The following is a 22,032-nucleotide window of genomic DNA, read 5'->3' as shown; positions in this document are numbered from 1 at the left end:
ACATGATTGATCTAGAAGTGACTTATCTTTAGGAGTTGCTTGAACACTACTAAAGTAACACCCCTTCTAGTATTGCCAAGAGTGCCTTTGTCTTTATTTTCTTCTCACAACTTTTCTTGTGCTCATGGATACTACAAAGGGATGAGCCACTTTACTACTTACACTAAGTCTTCTTGGTCAGAGGCTCCTCTCCAATTCAAGGTCTTAAAAGCACATCACATCACAACTTGGTTGTTGTCAATGCCACTCCTTTGATTCTTTGTATCACTTGTACAATTCAATTCACACTTGAGATAGTAACAAAAGCATGGATGAAAGGCAGGGATATCCCTATATTACTTCGTACCCTCATAATATATGAGAGTAGGTAAGCATGGATGAAAGGCAGGGATATCCCTATATTACTTCATACCCTCATAATATATGAGAGTAGGTCGAGTGACTAAAGAGCCTCTACATTAAATGTTTTGTTTGAGTTTAAATATCGTGCAACTCACCAAATCTAATCTTGTATCCACCCCCCCAAATTTACAAGAATTTCAGAACTTAATCTTGAATACAATTTTTTTATTAAACCCAAAGCTTTAAAATATTCCTGGGAAAATCTACCACCACCACATTTTTTTTTTTGAGGAAGAGCGTGCATAGGACCCCACGCTAAGCAACTTAATAATTCACAAACACTTCTAATTTGTCACGAAGGGATGTTTGTATCCTGCTTGTCTCTGGTTCGGCAGGTTCCGCCCCCAAGGGAAGCAACGGGACTTAGTGAATATTAGTTCAAAGTTTATTTACAATGGCGCCTTCTCCATCTTCTTTAGCAGGTTTCTGTTTGTACATTATACAGTTAAAGTTACACTTGTATATTTATTGTAAATGAAATGATATTTCTGCCACATTATTGCTCTTTTGCTGTTTCATTGAATTATGAGACAAATCATGAATTTCAAATGTTGACGCTATTTTTGAAATCTGCACATGTACAACAGATTTATGAGACACAGAGCTTCATTTCAAACCAGAGTTAGACTGCCTTAGGGTTTCTAGTTATGTTTATATTTTTAAATAAACATTGCATACCTTTCTATATACTCTCAATATTCATTACTAGAATGCATTTTAGTTATAATATTCACCAGAAAAATGAAACCGTGGTGGCCTCTAGACAGGTCTAGCATATTTCCCAGTGAACAACAATCTTACTAGTTTAAATTTCTTTGGGTTTTTGGTCATAAATGAGCCTTTTACTGCTCACTGTTCAGTTGAATGACTTGTTTCATCCATGATTCAAAAACATAAAATTGCAAATACTTGGAAGGCATAGAATTTTGACTCAAATTTGGCTCTCCAAAAATTTGAGTATATTAAAAATACATAAATTTGTAAATAAACTTAATATGAAAAAGAGTAAATTGCTTTTTACAGTCTCATATATGATATGATGATAGATCCATTGTCATTGTCATAAAAACTTATAAATCCATATAAATTTGTTTACGAATGTCTTTTCCAGTACAAGCTCCTCATTGATAATGCCCTTGATGTAATGTCTCCTTTTATTAAAACGTGGGAAATAGTTACAAATAACTTACAAAACTCAATTGAAAAAGACTTCTTTCTTTAAAGTCTCAAATAACACTTAAAACTGATAATGATTGATGTAAGAATAATAGTCTACGGTACCACTTTTAAATGATTGTTCTTATGTTATACAATTGATATGATATATGAGAACAATGCCACTGCTATCTCTGATACAACGACTAGGTATATGTAAGATGATTTTGGTCTATATAGCTGCACTTAGTGCAATGCAACAATGTTACGATTATCTCTGCTGTTTCTGATATGACTGATAACAATTATGCAAGGATGATCTTTAAATTGAACTGTGCAACTATTGAGATTGGTAGCTGTCTCTGATATGACAGTGTAAGTAAGCTACAATCTATTCCTACTCTCACTATAATTACTATTGCTCATAGTTATTTATTTGCTATTCTTCATCTGTTAATGAAAACTTGCAAGAAAAGTTCAAAATGATGCTATCGCTGTGTCTGATTTTGATCCTTAAACATATGCAATTATCTTTCAAATATTGCTTATTGTGATATGATGATCTGCTGCTCCTGATATATTGCTATAGGACTGGTTCCACTTATAGTGGTATAATGCTGTTTCTGATTTTGATTTGTCTTTAATATTTATACACTTGCAATAATGGTGCCCTTCCTAATTACATACCTTATATATGCAGTGGGTTTGACGCTAGTTCAATTTCTTAAGAGAGCAACCATTTAAGGATATATAAAATAGATAAAATGATAGTAATGTCTATATATGCAATCCATGCTTTCTGTTTGGTCATTTTATTTTAGTCTTATTGGCTGAAGTGAGACATCCTTTTGCTGATTGACATATTATAACTAGATGATATTCTTCACTCTTGATAGGGTAGAGATATTGAAGAGCACTTGCCCTTGTGATCAATGTGATGAGCCTCTATGAGATATTATAACTTCAACATTCTTATTGCTATCTTCATCATTTCACCATTGTATTATGATTTTTGCAAAGTTTGTATTGCCATGGATACTCTTTATGTGTGAGGTGACATTCATATTGACATTAAACACCATATTTCTTTCATGACTCATTCTCATATCACATTATGCTCTGCCTTTTGATGCCAACTAGGAAAATCATATAATTGATATGACTTCACGATTTTCCATGATGCACTTGATGCTTATTGATTCTTTATCAAAAGAGCATGCATCTATCTACTTGAACTCTTACTTTCTATGTACAACTAGCCACTAACTATCTTCTAACTATCCATACCCAAGGTCTGCCAAGCATTGACCACTGATGTGATTTATTGCTATTGCATTATTAGGGTAAAGATGGGGACATACCACTCAAGTGGTAAAGATTTCTATTTAAGAGTAATATCATACTCAAACATATAATGGACATTACCTAACAAAGCCCCTGTTGATGCTTATTCTTTTACCTGTACTTGTGATTCTATATTCACTGTCCATGCTGCTGTTTTGATTTCCGAATATGCAACCTCCTTCACAAAAAAATGGCCTCCACATCCCTGGCAATCCAATCTGAATATCAATAAACTTATATAATATAAATCAATCATATTATGGGACTTTTTTTCCCTTTGCCTTCCTGAGGCAAAGACAAAGGTTGTAAAGCACATGTCATTAAGATGTTTTTGAGTTGATTTGTTGTGCTTCTTCACACAAATGATCCCAAACACGCTTGAATCACTCTGCACATAGAAGCACTGCATGATTGGCCCAAAATGTGAATGGCAAGGCCTTGAAAGTTTGGTGTTTTGCACTGTAATCTTTTCCATCACAAATCTGCAAATTTAGAACTTTCTAACTAAACTACATTTGCAGTTATTAAATATGTGCACTGTCTAGAAGACTATAATTTAAGTTTTGAAGGGATTAGTTCCTTAACCTAGCTTTAGGGTCATTCTCCTTTAACTATGTATAGCTAAAAAACTCCATACTCTTGTAAGTCCCAGACTTCACAAGTATTGTAACTCTATGAGCTTCATTTGGCATCATCCTATCTATTCATGTGCTGAGGTCATCTGTAATATCCTCATTTGTCCTAAAGACTTGGGAAAGGAAAACTTAGGATTCAAGTAGTAGATTGTAGCATGTACATGGTGGTGGAGTCCCATGTTTCACCTTTGATCAAGTATATGCGAGATGGGTTTATATTTTCTTTTGTTGGACCTTCACTATAATGCATTATGGCCTCCTTGGCTTTGCCCATGGCCTCAAACAATAATTCATTGGGTTATTTCTTTATTCACCAACTTCGACCAAAGGTTGTCACTTGAAAGAAAATATTATGGTTTTTTAAATAAAAAATTGAAGCAATAAAACTTTGAATGACAAAAACAGATTAAAAAAATTGAAAAATGAATAAATTTTACAAAGTTCTAAATTATGGAGTTGATTACTTTGTAAGTTCTTAAGTTTATCACCTATGCACTTGACAAACATATGATAAAAATTCTGTTTTCAACAATGATCCCATGATGGGGATGGCAAGGGATGAGAAACCTTTTTGTAGGTATAGTTAAAAATTAGGGAAGATTTGAAAATATAGTAAATTCAAATTATTCACATAATAAGGAATGCACTATATATTAGATAACTATATTACATAACTGTATTCAATAATATTTATGGTAGATTTTGATGGGTTTTGCTGCTGCCCAGCCTGGTTATTTTTTGTTGGATGTTCATGGGGTTTATTGATGTATTTGCTCTATGCGATGCTCTAAGTTATGCTGTTTTCTATTTGGGATCAGGGCCCTAACCCTAACCCTGATTATATAATTAAAAAACATTAGAGTTCAATCGAGAATGGACATACAAATCAACAAAAAATCATTGTTTTCATTGTCTATGTATGTATAAATAACACACCAAATAGCTGCAAGTACAAAAACAATTTAAAAAATATAAAAAACATTATACCAAATTAAAAATTGTTCTAAGTAGCTAGGTGTTATTTTGGTTGTACCAGATCAGAGTTTGAGATCGAGTCACTCTCAATATGAGGGTTTGCCTTATCCAATGGAACTCCAAGCAATCTCTGCTATTCCTTTTTGTGATCAAAATTTATGGCATATTTGGGATCAACATCCCAATTTGCGACAAGAGTCTTTGTTGAGTCTACAGTCACAAGACACTATACCTAATTCCCAATTTCTTTGATTGCTGAGAAGTAAGCTTATTCTTCATGATTGACTAAAACTATAGAGGAATTGACAAACCTCTCCTTTTCTATGCCCACCATTTGATAGACTTGGTTTGAGCTAATGTGGTCCTATTTTGGCCTTTGGTTTACTGAATGTTGGACCAGCAATCTGTTGGTATTGTTATTAAGCATTCTATAATTATAGATGGAAGAATGACTAGAGAACTGAAAATGATTTAAACTTAATGCATAGGGTCACAATGATTATCACATATGAAATAGTGATAAGCACCCCAAAAGCTTCCTAATCATGCAAATAAATCTTCCCAACATGCTTTTTCTAAATTATTAATCCCATGCACAAATTTGGAAAATATTGTTCATAACTTTGTGCACACAATTTTTTTTGTCAAATAAGCAAAAATGATATTAAAAAATGTTAAAATGTTTTGGAAGCCATTATATAGATGCTACTGTGATAGAAAAATTACATAGCAAAACCCAAATTCTACCACAAACTCTAGAGGTGACCACAATTTTGTGTTTCTCAAGAATTTTACAAAGTCTAGAAATGTAATTTACACGAGTTTTATGATATGTCTAGCTAGACAACCAAAATGACAATGACAATTATGATTACTATACACTACTAGAAAAATTCACAAAGGATGAATTGAGATTCACACAAGTAAACAACATAGATGCAAGTTTTTACAAGAACTACACAAAACTTGAACAAAATGTATAAATTTGATATACAAACATAATTTACCTGCACTAAAGCCCAACCAATCACAATTGAATCTAACAAGAGACTAGTACCATAACATTTTATAACAAACATTTGGCAATAGGTTAGAAACCCTTTATAATATCAATGTCCAAAAATTTAAGTATAAAATTTCTTCTATAAGATACAAACACACAACTTCATAATTCTCAACATTAATGAGCAAAAATCAAAAGAATTAATTTGAACTACAAGACTTTATTCAACTTCAATAAATGAATGATCTTTAGAAACACCATGGATGGAATCCAAGTGAGAATCCATTGAGAAGGCCAATAAAAAGAACTACTTTCCAATTGTATGACATCATCGAGAACAATTGATGCCCATGCTACCCCAGTCAATCGTAATTGTCAAGGAGAAGAGTCATAAATCTAATTATGAGTCTAAGTTTAAATCAAGACATCCACAAGGGACACAAGACAAACAAAGATGCTCACAAGTGGCATCTTACAAAGACATAAGAAGATCCCACACTTATGGCCTCTCTCAAGGCACATATGGATTTACACAAGGTTTACTTGTAACCCAACCAACCATTTGTGGTTCAATACAAAAGGGGCAATCATTCTAAGTTGCCAATTCGGGTTTGCAAGTTCGTCAAAATTTTGGAAAGAAATTTGGGTTCATTAGTACAAAAACATGTTAAAATTATACACACATACATTTTTATGAAGCATGAGATAAAATTAGAATGTAGCATAGTAGCATAAACACATTTAAACAACAAAAACTTGAAAACACCATAAACAGTTAAACTTGTAATCATAGTGATCATACCATCATATAGTAACATAGTTCAATCGACTTCAACATCAAAGATTCAAAACATTTAAAATATCAAGTTCAAGTATCATTGTTTCACGCTCATTGTTCAACTAATGGAATGAAAATCTATTAATATTCTAAGTTCTTCAATCTTCAATCTTCGTAATAAAATGATAGTGAGAGGCCACCAAAAGCAATTCATAACAACTTTTAGGGTTGTGGACGCCAAAAAACATTTAATTTTTGCCTAAAAAACACTTTCCAGCCGTCAGTGGGGCTAGTTCACTGCGGGTCCGAACTGGGTTCAAAATTTTGGGTGTTGGTTCACCTAGGTTCGATCCCAGTTTGAACTCGATTGAATCCACAGGGCAAAAACAGTTTCCTGGTCGAACCAAGTCCGAACCGGACTAGAACTGCGAACCAGTTTGAACTTTTTCGGGGGTGCGGGGGAGAGGACCTTGTGCAGCTTAGTAATCATTTACAAGGCCATCTCAAGTCCAAACGATTTAAATCAAATATTTCTACACAAGGCCATCTCAAGTGAGTAGTATTTAAGTCAAATAAATCTACACAAGGCCATATCAAGTTAAAAAAATTACTACTCAGAGCCATCTCAAGTGAAAATATTCAAATCAACTAAATCTACTCAAGGCCATCTGAAGTAAAAAATTCAAATTAAATAATTCTACTTATGGCCATCCCAAGTCAACAAGATATAAATTAAATAATTCTACACAAAGTCATAGTAAGGCAACTAAGAGTTCTAACCAAACCAAAGAGTTCAAAGATCAAATACACAAGTTTTCTTCACACATAAGAAAGCAAGAATCTCTACATGTTGGTTGGAGATTTTGTAAGTCATTGTGACCACAACTTACAAAACTACAGATGTTTTGCAATCAAATTTTTTTAGGATCGATTGTAAGACATTGGTTCTAGCCACAACATGTGAGACACATTCTCTCCTATTTCTCAGGGAAGACTCCCCCTCGTATTGCTATTGGAATCAACAAAACACTTAACTACTATTTATACTAACCTAAAATAGGGCAGGACATTCATCTTATTCTCTTATTTCAGAATAGATGTTATTATTGCAATATAATTGTAAAGCAATAGTGTAATATACTTACATGGTATCTATTGGACCAATAATTTCAATGAACAAAAGATTAGATGTAAGAATAATCTTCAGTGTACCAACATTTTATGTAATCAAGAAACACATGAGAGCGGAAAGTCTTTTCGTGACTCCTTATAAGATTTTGAGAATGAGAATGAAATACATGTGCAGCTCAAAGTTTCTAGTACATATATCACCTTGTATACACAAACTAAGAAAGTAAAAGCGTCACAAGGTTTGCAAGTCACCTCCTTGTTTGTGTGCTCTACAATAGCTTCAAATGTAACAAGCAGCTCAAAACTTGCAAGATCAAAGGTGGAAACTGTTTAATGGCAAATGAATTTAATAATATAAACTAGATGAGATAAATTCATTAACCAACCATTTTCACACTAAGCCATTCAATACGAGAGAAAAAGGGGCTTCCAAACATAACTCTCAATATAACCCAAGTTAGATTAGCAGAACCCAAGAAGGATGAAGGAATGCCAATACTAAACCCAAATCTTATCAAGGAAGTACACAAGCAAGTCCTCTTCATGCAATGTTAATTAACTTTAAGATGTGAATGTGAATGTAAATTGAACCAATTGATTTTAATGACAAGAGTAAAATAGATCTAGGTGCTAAATGTATGCAATCAGCCCAATTAAAATATGGAAATAGGTCTATGCTAAGAGACAAAAGGAAGGATGGAGAACTTACCTTGAAATATGTAAGAGAAGATGCCCTTTACTCTGAGAATCCTAGATTTGGAACTGTGATTGTAATTTTGATTGTGGATTTGCAACTAGGACAAAACACCCAAAAAACCCTGTTTTCTGAGATCTCTAGGAACACATTGACCCTAAGGAAAAGTGTCTAGATGCTTACAGGATGATCAACATGTATCCGGGGTACTGTACAAAATTGGCCTAGGTTCTCCAAAATGCTTTCACAAATAGTTTTTGGACCAGTAATCACAATTCACATATCTTGCTCTTGCGTACAAGAAAAAATGGTTTTGTTTGTTGGGGAGGGCTTGTCTTGGTTAAGCCCTAGACTGAGGAATCAACCTTAAAATGAAATGTAATGTAAAGCATGAAATGAAGCAAGACAAATGTAAATATTCACCTTGCTTGACGAAGCCCTTGTCAATAAGGATTTTGTAATGCTTGTGTGTTGTAGATGTTGAATTTGCAATGAAGGGTGTAGGAAATCTCCAAAAATGCAATGGATCTACTAGAACCACATCATAGAGCCATGGATGTAAATGTGCACTAAAGAAGAAGATGAATGCCATAATGTAGATCTCCTCTCTTGATGGGCAACAAAATGCTAGATTTTGAAGAGGAAATGCTCACAAAAGGATCCTTGAATGGTTGAAATGCCTTAGGAAATCTACTAGCTTGAGTGCTTGAAGTTGCTTGAGAGCTCAAGTGTGTGTATGTTCATGATGATGTGAAAATGAGGTGCCTAGGCTTCCCTTTATACTAGTTTTCGGGCACAAAAACAAAGCAAGCTGATGGGGTCACCCAATTTCCAAATTTGACTCCCCAAGACAAAATTGGCCTCGAGACTCAAAGCCCTCAAGGAATAGGTTGACCTAGTTCAAAATAGATCGACCTGGGTTGACCTATTTTAGGGTTATCCCCAGAAGGGGTAACCCTGAGGTCTCAAAAAGTACATAGATGAAAATGGAAAAAACAGGACTAGATGAGAGGAAGAGCTAATTGAGCACAAATCCATCCATTGTCCATAAGGTCACTAAAGGGCGAGAGCTAAATTGTCTTAAATGATGGGTGTTTCCATTTTAAGATGGAATAGAAACAAACTATAACTCTGAATGCTATATGCAACTCAAAGTTTGCAAGATGAGCTCAAATCCCTTTTGCACTAAGCACCAAAACTCACAATCAACTCATTAAAATCTCATCACATAACAATTTGGATTGGCACAAAGTCTCAAAACAACCTGCCTCTTTTATTGAAAGTAATCTAGTTTACATCTCAGATCAAAGTCTTAGAGTGCATATACAATCGGGTAGAGCTTTTTTGCCCTACCAAAAGACGAAAATTACAATGAGCACCCTCCTTTATTTATAGGTAAGGGGCTGACAGAATAAAGGTTGGAAAAACCTAACACACTTTGATCTATTCCCTAACAAACTTTGAATTATTCAAATTGCAACTCCTATGTACTTACCATGCAATTTGATTACATGCAACAAATTTACATGTGAAAAAGTCACTTGCAATTACAACTTGTTTCCCAATCAATAACACAATTACAAAATGCATAATGAAAATAAATTGTGTCTAAAAAGACACAACTCCTACTACATCATCCTTTGTTGGTCTTCATGCTACTACAAGATACTTCAAGATGAATGTGCTTAGGTTTCATGGTAGGTTTGGTGGAAACATCTCAAATTGGAATAAGAACTTGCATTGTGGATCATTCTGCATCACAAAAGCATTTTTTGGAAAAGTGTCCTTTCAACAGTTCTTTCCATCTTTGTCTTGAAAGCATTGTATGCTCTCAACCATTCCATTGCTCATCCCTTTGGCTTTCTTTGAATGACTCCATCATGTGATTGTTCTTGCCTCGTGTCACTCTTTAGTATTGGAATCTATTTGCAAAATGCCATGATCTGTTGATTGGGTAGATCATACAGGCTAACAATTTACAAGTCATTGATCTTTCTACCAAGCTAGAACTTTGCAAATCTAAAGCTATGCATGTTGGACAACTAGACCTTGAAGGAAAGTGGAACAAATAAACTTTTTAAATGGGAAAAAAGATGAATTACAGGGTTTTTCTTGAGCATTGCAGGTGAATGAAATGCAAGTATTTGCTATCAAATGAGGCACAAGTGCATATATATACAAGAGAAGACCTTTCTTACTTATAATCAGAGTTTTGAAATCCAATTACAAGTGCACTTGAAGCTTTATTGCTTGCAATCAGGTTTTTAAAACCACTTGCAAGTGAGAAAGAGACTTCATTTATGTTTGGAAAACACTTGCAGTTGGATTTTCAAAGCCCACTTGCAAGCAAGGGAAAAACTCAGATCTTTTTTGGCAAAATAAACTTACAAGCAAGGTTTTCAATTCTGTTTACAAGTGGAGAAAATATGCATTCTTGAAGTTCTTTCTTTGGCAGAAAACTATGCATTTCAACTTGAATCATTTTGAGGAAGAACATGTATTGTTTTTGAAAATAATACCCTCAAACAGTAAACTCCACCAATCTCTTTTTGAGAACCAAAAATATGAAGAGAAAGAAGTCTTGTACTTAGAAGAAAATCCTCAAATCATCTTCAAATTGCAGCTATATAGGGAACAAAAACTAGACTAAATCTTGTCTATGATCAACATTTGCAGTCCTCCATGGTCCTTTGACAAATTTCCATGAATGCAAATTGAAACATTTGAGAATAGCAACCTCCAAGACTGATTCAAACACCAAAAATGGAGTTTAAATCTGCTGTTGCAAGACGACTTGCAATGTTTGCAAAAAATGACACTTTTGGCAAAAACGTGCTTTGTATTTGATAAGCACAAGGCATTTTTAGTTTGTATCTTCTGCCCTAAATGGGCTTTACATGCAGCAATGCAACTTAGAGATTGTTTTTTAATGAAAACTATGATTTAAAGAGCAGGTCGGGGTTTGTAGATGATGTTACAAGTGAAACCACAACTTACAAATACACCTCCTTCATTTTCGTCGGCCTTTTAGAGTCTTATTGCAAGCAGTGAAGTTTTTAAAGTGGAAAGTAAACTTAGTTAACAATGCTCCTCTTGGAGCAGCGGATGTGAATGCCCACAGAGGCTGATGCAGGTGCAGGTTCCCTGTGGGTTTTTGCCAGGAGCTCACCCCAGGCACCTGATGCATGTGAATGCCTCAATCAGGCACCTAGATGCATGTGAATACTTCAGGTGCCCAGGGCGAGCTTCCGACAGGCAACCATAGGGAACTTGGATGCATTTGAGACTCCATGATAATGAATGCATGCATCAACTCTATGAGAGTGATTTCATAACAATAAACAATATATTTCCACACATATTTGTGAGACTAGCTAGAAAATAACTACAAACTTTTACTTTTTAAAGTATTCATGATTGATCATTGTATTGTTCATGGTATTAATGTTACTAACATAAACTAATACATTATTAAATTTTCAATAATGTTTTTTGAATTTTTAAATGGTCCAAGATTAAAGAATAACTGCTGTACAAAGCATCCACCCATGCATACAGAGGAAAAAATCTGGAACTATATTCAGAGATTTTTCTTGAAAGTTTTTAATACCAAAAGAGTACCCAATCTGTACATTTACATATTTTTATAATAAACACTCTAGACATTAATTCATAGCTATTTCAAGCTTTGAAGAACTGTGGAAACATTATAATTTAAGTCTTTAGCATGACAGAAGGAGGTCACAATGGATCCTCAACAAACCCTCATATTTAATAACATAATAGATCTTTAATGGGATAACGATATGCATAAAATGAAATTGGGAAACGGTATAGAAACTTTTAAGCAAATGCAGTTAAATTTAAACTTCATCCCTATATATATATATATATCTTGAATCTTGATCAATGTTAAAGTATCGTACTATCAAATGATTTTACTTTGTATATTTCTTGCATTTCTTTGCAAAATACACACAAGCCCCCCCACAATTTTTTCATGCATCTGCGCCCTCAATTCTCACATCCGCATCCACACTTGAATTGGCAACTTAGAAAATAAATAGCGCAGTTCAGCTTTAAAAGCCCAACTACAACTACAACCCAACACCTTTTTAAAACGACTATTCTTCCTTAGGAATACATCAACAACCTTTTTGATTGCGTTGCAAGCATTTTAATATTTTAAAGTTATCAAGAATGTTTGTAGTCAGCCTTTGAATGCCCGGCCACAACTGAACTTTTCACTTCAAATACATTTGCAATGTCTTGTAAAATAGCATTTAAGAGCATATACGGGTTTTGTGTTGTCTTTTACAAGCATTTTTAGTTCAAGGGAAGTCATGCAATCGGGTTGTAAAACCCCACTCGCATTATAAAATCTCCATTAAAACGATTGATGTTGCTTCAAAATTGCTATTTCAAATGTAACAGGAGATGTTCATCTCTCCATTGCAAGTGAATACTTCTCAAAACAAGTTGTAATGACTCATAAAAAAAATCCAACTTCATGACTTAAAGAGGCCTTGGTGGACTTTCGATTCCATATTGCAGGCTTTTTAAACAAAGAACAATGACCTGCAGTTGGGCTTTATTTCCCCACTTGTAGGTTCCTTAATTCTTTATTATCTCTCATAATATAGCTCAGAATGAAGTCTATGATAGCTCGGAATGAGCAGAATTCAAGAAGCAATAAAGCTAGTACTAAAACAAAACCAAAATCAAACAAAACAATTAAGAAAAATCAATCAAGGTCTTGAAGATTACCAAAAATCGAGCACTTGCAGTCAAGAATGAAAAGGCCGATTTTGCAAGAGAGTAAAAAAAACTCGACGATCATAAAAATGTCATTTGTAGGACGAAAAAGTTAGGCCAATTCAAGGTATAATCGATTGCCTTCGAAAATCGTCATTAAGAATGCCTAACATAGAAATTTAGCTACAAATTTGTGAAAAATTGCATGGGGTTGTTCAATTTCGTGAATATAAAATTCAAGACAATATTAGAAATATCGATTTCATTTAAATACATAAAAGAGATAAACTTCTCAAGCTTTGAATCATGGCAAAACAGACCTTTAGTCATTTCATAGTTTTCTATGGAGAGAATGTAATTAAAATATTTAAAAAGAAAATACATTATTTTACAAGCAATGTCCACAAGATGAAGTGAAGATAGATATTGTTTCTTCAAATGTTTTGAAGAATGTCCATAGGAGTCTACATGAGCTCCTTTAAGCTTCCCAAGAAAAGATTATAATAAGAAATTCCTTTAGCACCCTTAAAAGAGCTACAACATCCTCAAAACTCACATCCCTAAGAAAATGAGAAGCACCTCCACCATTGTTTTAGTGATTCCACAAGCTTCATGCAAAAATTCACAAGGAAACAAATTTTCAAGTTGTCAAAGACTCTCTAACCTTCACAAACTCCATCGAAGCTCTTTCTCGAGCTTTTTTTCCCTTTAAAAATCTATACCTAGAATGGAATATAATGGAATCTTAAAGGAAATAATCACTTCCTTAAACCTAAGCATATGGTTCATTGACCAATCTGAAGCAAGAATTACCCCCCCCTGCCAAAATATCTAAAAAATATTAAAATATTACAAACATTAGAAATCCAGTGCATATGAAAGCCACTTGGTCCTCTAGAAGCTTCCTTGGATCTCTAAGATGCTTCAAGCACCTATTAATTAAATAGAGCATAAAATTCATATTTAATATAATAGGAAAAACCTAAGTTGCCTGTTCAGATTTTGGTTTGGATGTGGGTCTGACATTCGCTGAGTTTTTTTTGGGCTTGGGTTCAGGTTTTTATTGGGTCCGTCTGTACAAGTTATTATTATTTTTATATAAAAATTATATATATGTAAAAATATGCTGCAACAAATAAGTTCATACACCACCATGCTAATATTAAAGCAACTTAGCGAAATACACCATCACATATATTAATGATTTAGTGCGAATGACATAACAAATTGTCAAAATACAGCACCATATCAATGTTCAGTTCAAAAAGAATAATGTCAACATTTCTAATCAGTCATATGTGATCAAATATCATAAAAAAATCATCAAACAAATCATCATCATTGTGTAGTTGCAGATCAAAAGTACAATTAGTGCCGCTAGCATCAGCTGTAGCCTTAGGATCAGCTTCAACATCGCTAAGTATCACACGATCACCATCATCAATTGCAAGTGCATCAAAGTGGGCTTCCAACTTTGCAGATTTTGGTTCAACATCTCAATGTTTTGCCTCCCCTTTTTGGTAAGTATTCTCTTTGTGAGTTGTGAGCCTCAATTTTGAATGGACAAAGACAAAGTTATCTTCCTTCTTGGAGTTTAATTGGTTGCGTTTTATTGAGTGGATGAAGGAGTATGTGCTCCAATTCCCTCTCAGACAATGATGAACTAGCAACCTATCAAGATTTACAAATTTTAAATTATCGAGTGAAGTGTTTTGAATATTGATCAACAAGAAATTAGAAATTAGAATCTTAAGATTAAAGAACTTACCTGTGATAAAATTTTGATGGCAATGGGTTGCAAGAGTTGGCACATTTGTTTATGGAAGTACCACAATTTATGAGCATCAACTTTGTTCTTGTCTTGAAGAGCTTCAAGACCACAATCATTGGTGCATGCAAAACTCATACATTTAGACCTCACTGCAAGTCGTATGCGCTCGAGAAAGAGTCTTTGAAGGGCTGCCTTGTACCTTTGAGCAACTTTAGGATCTTTGTATGGGGTAACTCTAGTGGTACTCCCCTTGAGGACCGATTGGCTAGAGAACTTGGGTCTCAATGCAAAGGCAAGTAGATGCAAAGGGGTACTCATTTTGTTCCATCTCTCTACCATGATTACTTGTAGCTCCTTGAAGAACTTTTCATCAGGTTCTTTCTCTTTCTCATTTATGATATTTCTAATATCATCAATCATGGAGTCAATGCCATCATATACATCACCCAAGCAAGGTCTATCCATGTCACTGTATCAGATCATGCTCAATATAGACTCAGTGAACTTTAGAAGGTACTCAACACGATCCCACCAAGAGTCATCTAATATCAATGCCTTAATGGCAGCTGCCTTGACACTATTAGATTGCTTCCATATGCTCCAGGTTGCCATTCTAGACAATGCACCTTGACCAGGTGTCTCAATACAATAGTCTTGAAGGCAAATCAGGTCTCGGCAACTGCTTTTAATATCAAAGCAATAATAAATTAAAAATAAAAATCAAGATTAAAATTAAAATTTATAAACATAGAAAGTTTACTAAACTAAAGTGACAAAATTTCTAAAACATGTTTAAATTTTAAACAATTGAACTTACCTTTGAGAGCTTCAATTTCGAGAATTATCTAAATATGGCTTGCGTTATATGGTGGTTCATGACAAACATTTGAATATCCTATGCCTCATCATACATTTTTTTTTATCTACTCAACCTTGTGCCAATTTTTTTGTAGCATTAGGTTGAGTAAGTGCATGCCACAAGGTGTCCAAAAAATGCATCATACCTCTCCTCAACCAATAAGCCAACAACCCTACGATTCTTGGCATTGTTGGTTACTACTTGAACAACTATTTGAGGGCCAACTTGTTCAATGGCTTGGATGAGAATGTTTACAACGAAAGGACTATCCTTGACCTCTCTGTCACAATCTACAACTTTCAAAAACAATGCACCTCTTGTGCACATTGCAATAACATTCACAAAAGGACAATTTTTTGCATCTTTCCATCCATCCGATACTATTGTCACACCGGTTTTGATCCATGAAGGGCAGCATAGAATCCTCTACATGGATCTCCTCGTCATACAATAAAGTGGTGTGTATCTTTTCATAACCAGGGCCCTTGAATCTCTCTGGAACCTCATTAACTGCCCAATACAATGAGTGAACAACATTAAATGGCAATCCATTTGCATAGATGCATCTCGCTATGGCTTGGTCGGCAATGTCTTTAGCTTCATTTTGAAATGATGTTTCCAAGGCTGCCATTGTTCTCTTACAACTTCTTGTTGAGGAGAACAAAAGAATGGTTGGTCCTTTGCGGGTGGTTAATTGGTATTGGTAGTTGAATATAGATGATATTTATCCTTCCTTTGAAAACATACCACTTTGCAACGGATGAGAAGAATATTCCCTCTCAACAGCTTCATTTTCTTGCATGTATTTGTTCACAATGTTGTTTGGAAGGTGGGTTTTAGGTAGCAATCCATCAACTCTTGGCTTGCTTGTACAAAATTTAATGCGTTTTTGAAGAATAAAGCACAAATGTGCTTTCACTCTACTATAAGAGCTACTGAATTCCTCTTTGCAATGTTTGCAAATCTACCCATAACCTCCTCCACCGGGCATTGGTTGAACCATTTCCACATATTTCCATGACGGGGAGAATCTGTCTATTTTGAAGTGGGGGTTTCTAGCGCCAAAACCACTTGTAGCCATTCAAAGTTTGAAATAAGAAACTATAGAGTTGAGCATTATTTAGAAATTAGAATTATGGTAGCTTAAGAATTTGATTGTGTATATACCAATTGAACATAGTGGATAGAACAAAAAAGGCTCAAGATAAGCAATATTTTAAAGCAAAGCAATACAAAAATCAGCAGGAACTGTGATCAATATGAAATATTACTATGACTTCGAACCAACTGGGCTGAAGAATCCTTCACAACAGAACTCTAAATTCATTAATAACAACGCATTTTATTCACTTCCTGATCCTTGCAAATCCAAAACTAGCTTTGAGAAAAACCTTCATTTGAAGCATACTGCCAAGTAATGAAGCTGAGAAAAAAGTAGAACATTTGAAGCATACTTACAGTTCAACCTTTCAAGTTCAAACTCTGCAAGTAATAAACCTAAGAAAAAATGGCGAACAAAACCTTGAGAAAAGGATTTGTCGTGTGGGAGGAGGAAAATGGCGAAGAAAACTTTGCTGTTGCGGGAGGAAGAAAACTTTGCTGTTGCAGGCCAAAAAGAATAAATTTAAGTATGCATGAACACTCTTTAGGTTTTAATCACTAGAAAAAGTTGAAAATAATTTTTGAAAAGCCAATAATGTTCACATTCGCTTTGAAGTCGATGACAAGTCATTCCGGGCTTGTGGGGAAAACAAATGTCTTCCAAAGTTGTTGAAGATTCGACCAAGGTCTTGCACAAGAAATTTCAACCGAATTTGCCAAATGACAGATGACTTTATGTCAACTTCGCATCGACCCGACTACGTAGTGAACTGAATGTTGATTTAGCCTGAGGAGGGCAAATATGGTAACTTAGGGAAAAACCAACAAACAAACTAAAGGACTTGAATTTTAAAAATCAGCTAAGTTAAATTTCCCAATGATTCAAAGCAGATTTTGAAGCATTATCTAACAAACAATATATTTTCCCTACAAGCTTCTCTTTCGAGAGTTTATAAATGAGTGCCTTGAGCTCAAAAAATCTAATGAGAATTTGTGGCAGACTTATGGGGCAAAAGTTTTCGTTAAAGTGAAAAATTTAAAATCTTATGTTGTAGATGTGAGTTTTTACAAATTAGCAATAAAGGAGATCCATGTTAAATTTGCATAGCATCTATCTTCTATCGTTTGGAGCATCTTTTCATTCTTCTGATTTATTATTCCTTTTCAATATCGTGCTTCATTCATCCTTGTCAATGATATTATTTCCTTTGTTCAAATCTAATATTTTTGTCAGTACAGATCTATTGATTTTTTCTTAATCAATATATAGCATTGTTGCTTAGTTGCTTAACAAATTAAAAAAGAAAACGTGTGGTGAGATATAATACTACAATGTTCCTAACTGTTTAGTAGGTGGACTGTTAACATAGTTGGGTTCTTGTAGGCTAATGAGATAGGATCAGGGAACCTTGGAGGATGTTTATCAAGCAATTTGACAATATTTGATGGTTAGTTGGAGCTCCCATCGTTATTATGAGCATAATGCCATTTTATGGAGTGATTTTGGGTTAGTCTTCCAATACTTACTATTTTTAATAAGTTAGTTTAGAGTACCAACTGGGCCAACTAGCAAGGTTACTATTTTTATTATTGTTAGTGGATTTAGTTTTGATGACTCTCAACACATCAGAGTCCAATGAATTTAAATAAAATAACAATAAGTTATACATCAATAAAGTGAAATTAAAGATTAATGTAGTTGTTATAAAGTAAAAGGTGATTTATTTTCAATTATATAGGGCCCTATACTTAATGCTACATTGGAGAATTAAAAATGTTGTTTTTAATTTAAAAGTGTGTGTTAGAAGAAAGGGGTCAAACCTCTTGGGGGATATTGTAGATAAGATAAGATAAATTTATGAATGTCCAACAAGAGATCACAAATAGGGTCCAATTGTTTGTTCACCGGTAGCAATCATTTCATCGGACTTTCCAGATATCTTACATTTTCTTTTGTTAAACTCAAATCTGAGTCCTTTATTATTCACCTGAGAAACACTCAACAATTTGTACTTTAATCCATCAGCACAATGTACGTCTTCACATTTAATGTTATTGGTTGACACAATAAGATCTTTTCCTCTAATTATGCAAGGAGTACTGTTTCAAAATCTAACTTAAGCACTATCGCATTCTTCCATTGTGACAAATTTGCCCTTCTCTCCAGTCATGTGATGTGTACAACTATTGTCAATGATCCAACCATCGTTACAATTCATACTTGAGATCAAAGCTTTCTCTCCATTGGTTTCAACATAGTCTGTAGAGGAATCTTCCCTTACAACAACAAACACTATTCCTCATCATCATCATCAGTATTGCAGTTATCATCATCTTCATCTTTAACAATGTAACACAACTTCTTGCCCTTTTCCTTAAGTTCTTGAATTTCTTGAGTTTGTCTTTCTTTTCTTCATTATACTTTTTAGTCTAATTAGGACATCTATGTGCAAAGTGACCTATCCGTCTACAATTCCAGCATGCAATAGGACCCTTTCCTTTGTATCTTCCTTTTCCTTTAGGAAACCTTTTGGCTATGAATCAATGCTTCCAACTCTTCTAACTCTTTTTCCTCAGCTAGTATGTAGTCATAATCATCTGAACTACATGCAACAGATTTTCCTTTTGATGAACCTGGGTTAAGACTAGCTTGAAATGCAGTTTCCATTGTTTACCGTACAGGTAAAGAAATCAACATATACAAATAATGAACACGAACAACCGAATTATATTCGTAATAGTAGATGATTGATTAATGCTTTACAATGATCCCCGATGGGATATAAATACTACCGCCAAACCTTCCTGAAGGAGTCCGTCGGCCACAATTATTCTATCCGCTACAAACTATTTACCGACGATGTCGGCTACAGCATACAGAAACACCGCCAGACCGTCGGCTACAGAAACACCGCCGGACCGTCGGCTACAGGAACACCGCCAGAACGTCGGCTACAGAAAACACCGCCGGACCTTCGACTACAAAGTACAGAAACACCGCCGGACCGTCGGCTATAGAGTACAAAAACACCGTCGGACCGTCAGCTACAGAGTACAGAAACACCGCTGGACCGTCGGCTACAGGATACAGAAACACCACTGGACCGTCTAGTCGGCCAACACCATCCCCCCCAAAAAGAAAAGTCGTCTCCTGACGACTGATAAAATATTTGAGACAAATTAACAAACAAAATACATTAACAGAGAGACTAAAACAAGAGAAATCTGCTTCTGCCACATCACTTCCACATTCATCCCGTTACATCTGTAGCCTCTGCTAACACAATACTGTCTCCTCAAGCTGACCTTGATAGCCACCTGTGCTGTTTTCTCTGTTTTCAATTTCTCGGTACCCTGAGCCAAGTGTTGCTGCACTACCTCCAACTGGACGATCAGCTCCTCCCGAGCTTTCTACGCATCCACCAAGACAGCCTCACAGCCAACACCTGCTCCCACTGCCTCTGGTACACAAACAATCCATGCCTGCAGCAACTTCAACTCTTTTGAACTGGTCAGACTCCTACGACTGATATCCGCCACGATTGGCCGCCAAGACCAAATTAGCACTTCGAAACCCACACAAAAATGCACGAAACACACCATTTCTGTCATTATCTGCCGATTCTGCACTCTTTCTGGCAACCACGGATGTGTCCCCTTCCCTTTGGCATCATCTGTCACTCATTTTGAACAACTTGATTCTGTGGTCGTTTTTTTTTTTTTCTTTTTTTTCTTTTTTCTTTTTACTGCTTCCTCTACAATCCACCACAAATCCCTCTGCACACAGAAATTCTTCTCCTTCTGGCAGAACAAGAACTCTTTTTTATGTCTCTGTTTCCCCACGGAAGTCTTTTCCCTTGCAGTGCGGAGGAGAAACTCTGACTGGCGCCCGCGTCCTATCTACGGCCTTGTCCTCACCCGCGGCCTTCTTGTCGTCGCCCGTGGCCCTCCTGTTTTCACCCGCGGTCTTTTTGTTTTCACCCGCGGTCCTTCTTTTCTCCCCGCGGCCTTTCCGTCTTCACCCGCGGTCTTTCTTTTTCTACCCGCGGCTAACTGGGCAAGGAGAGGAGTTATAAAATGTTAAGCCCGTGGACATCTGCCCGGGGGGCTTTTAATAACCCGTGGACAGAGTGTCCGCGGGGACCTCCGGTTGCCTGCCCGCGGGACTTTCTATCCGCGGTGCGGACAACAATTGCTTGCGGGCCTTTTTGTTCGCGGCCCTTTTTTTTTTTTTTTGGTTCTATTTTTTTTTTTTCCAAAAGAAATCAACTGAGGTACCTCAATTTTGCCTCCAGGCGTCGCCATTCTGCAACGACGACGGAGTCAGCTGGCCATCCTGTGACAGCGACGGAGTCTTCCTGGCACCATATATTTTGAATTTGGATCTGTTGACTGCCGGAGGTATCTTCTGCCCGTCCAAAGTTGATAATCTGATCGCTCCATTGTCGCCGACCTTCCGAATCTGATATGGTCCAACCCATTTGCCCTTAAACTTTTCCACTTTGATTTCATTCTGACCGTCGTACACCTTACGTTTGTTCTGTGCCACCTTCGTCGCCCACTGTGCCTGCGGTCGTCGTGCAACTGGATTATTTCCTTGCTGTCGGTGCCCTTCCACTAATTTTATGCTGCGGTGTAACCTTTTCTTTCCGTGCGGTCTATTCACCATGTACCGGACAATGGGATCTTTCGTTTTTTTGTGTTCAAACTGTATGTTCTTCCCCTCAGCTTTAGCCATGGCAGCTTTTCCTTCTTCCGCTTCCTTGCATTCTTCCGGACATTCATTTTCCTCCTTTTTCTCATCTTCATCGACCCTTAGCATATTGCAACTCGGAAAGAGTTCGTAGTCTTCTATCTGCCAGTGGTAAAGGCCATTAACCGAGTCCAGGTCGTCGTCATTCGATGCTCCGTCAAGTCTCAATACTCCTTCATCCGGTTCCATTCTCCGCTTTCCTTCGTCATCACTTTCGCCTTCACTGTCAGAATCTGACAATGCTGCCTCCTCGCCAACCATTTGCGTGTGCAAGTCAATTATGAATCTTTTGCCTCCGCGCTCCATTGATAGGGTATTGCGTTTCCAATCATGTTTTACTTTTGCTTGCACCAACCAATCCCGTCCCAGAATAGCATCATAGCCTTTTCTTTTTAATGGAATGACCACAAAATCCAATAAAAATGGTTGCGTACCAATTGTTACCGGTTGCGCTTTCAGAATTCTCAACGGTTTGATTCCATGTTGGTCTGCCGTGAGCAACTGAAATGTAGGTGGCCATAATGTCAGCTTTCCCAACTTCTTCCAAGTATCCTCCGGCAACACATTCACGCCGGACCCTCCATCAACAATTGTCTCTGTCAAAACATTTCCCAAAATCCCCATCTTGACGACCGCCGGATGCCGTCCGGAGGTGAGTGCCAGCAGCATTGGGTCT

At 36.0% G+C, this 22,032-nt stretch overlaps 1 protein-coding gene across 11 annotated transcripts in view; it reads left to right on the top strand.

Annotated features, from left to right (window-relative positions):
• Positions 1-613: 613 nt before the first annotated feature.
• LOC149539079 (Mitochondrial substrate carrier family protein) overlaps positions 614-22,032 on the top strand; it is a 159,732-nt gene continuing 138,313 nt past the window's right edge. For 5 of the 11 annotated variants that reach the window (XR_016356157.1, XM_089800435.1, XM_089800433.1 and 2 more), the window contains exon 1: positions 671-824. Coding sequence is in view for 9 of the 11 variants with exons in the window: in XM_089800435.1 (XP_089656561.1) it covers positions 797-824 (28 nt within the window). In the remaining 2 variants the exon portion in view is untranslated. Of the gene's footprint in view, positions 825-17,987; positions 18,111-22,032 lie in introns of those variants that run through there. The other 6 variants (XM_089800432.1, XM_089800431.1, XM_089800434.1 and 3 more) reach the window with 5 other exon arrangements.

The sequence above is a fragment of the Cupressus sempervirens genome, chromosome 9, assembly GCF_028749045.1.
Source record: "Cupressus sempervirens isolate cs-2001-9-10 chromosome 9, ASM2874904v1, whole genome shotgun sequence".
NCBI classification, from domain to species: Eukaryota; Viridiplantae; Streptophyta; class Pinopsida; order Cupressales; family Cupressaceae; genus Cupressus; species Cupressus sempervirens.
This window is presented reverse-complemented; position numbering and strand designations above follow the sequence as displayed.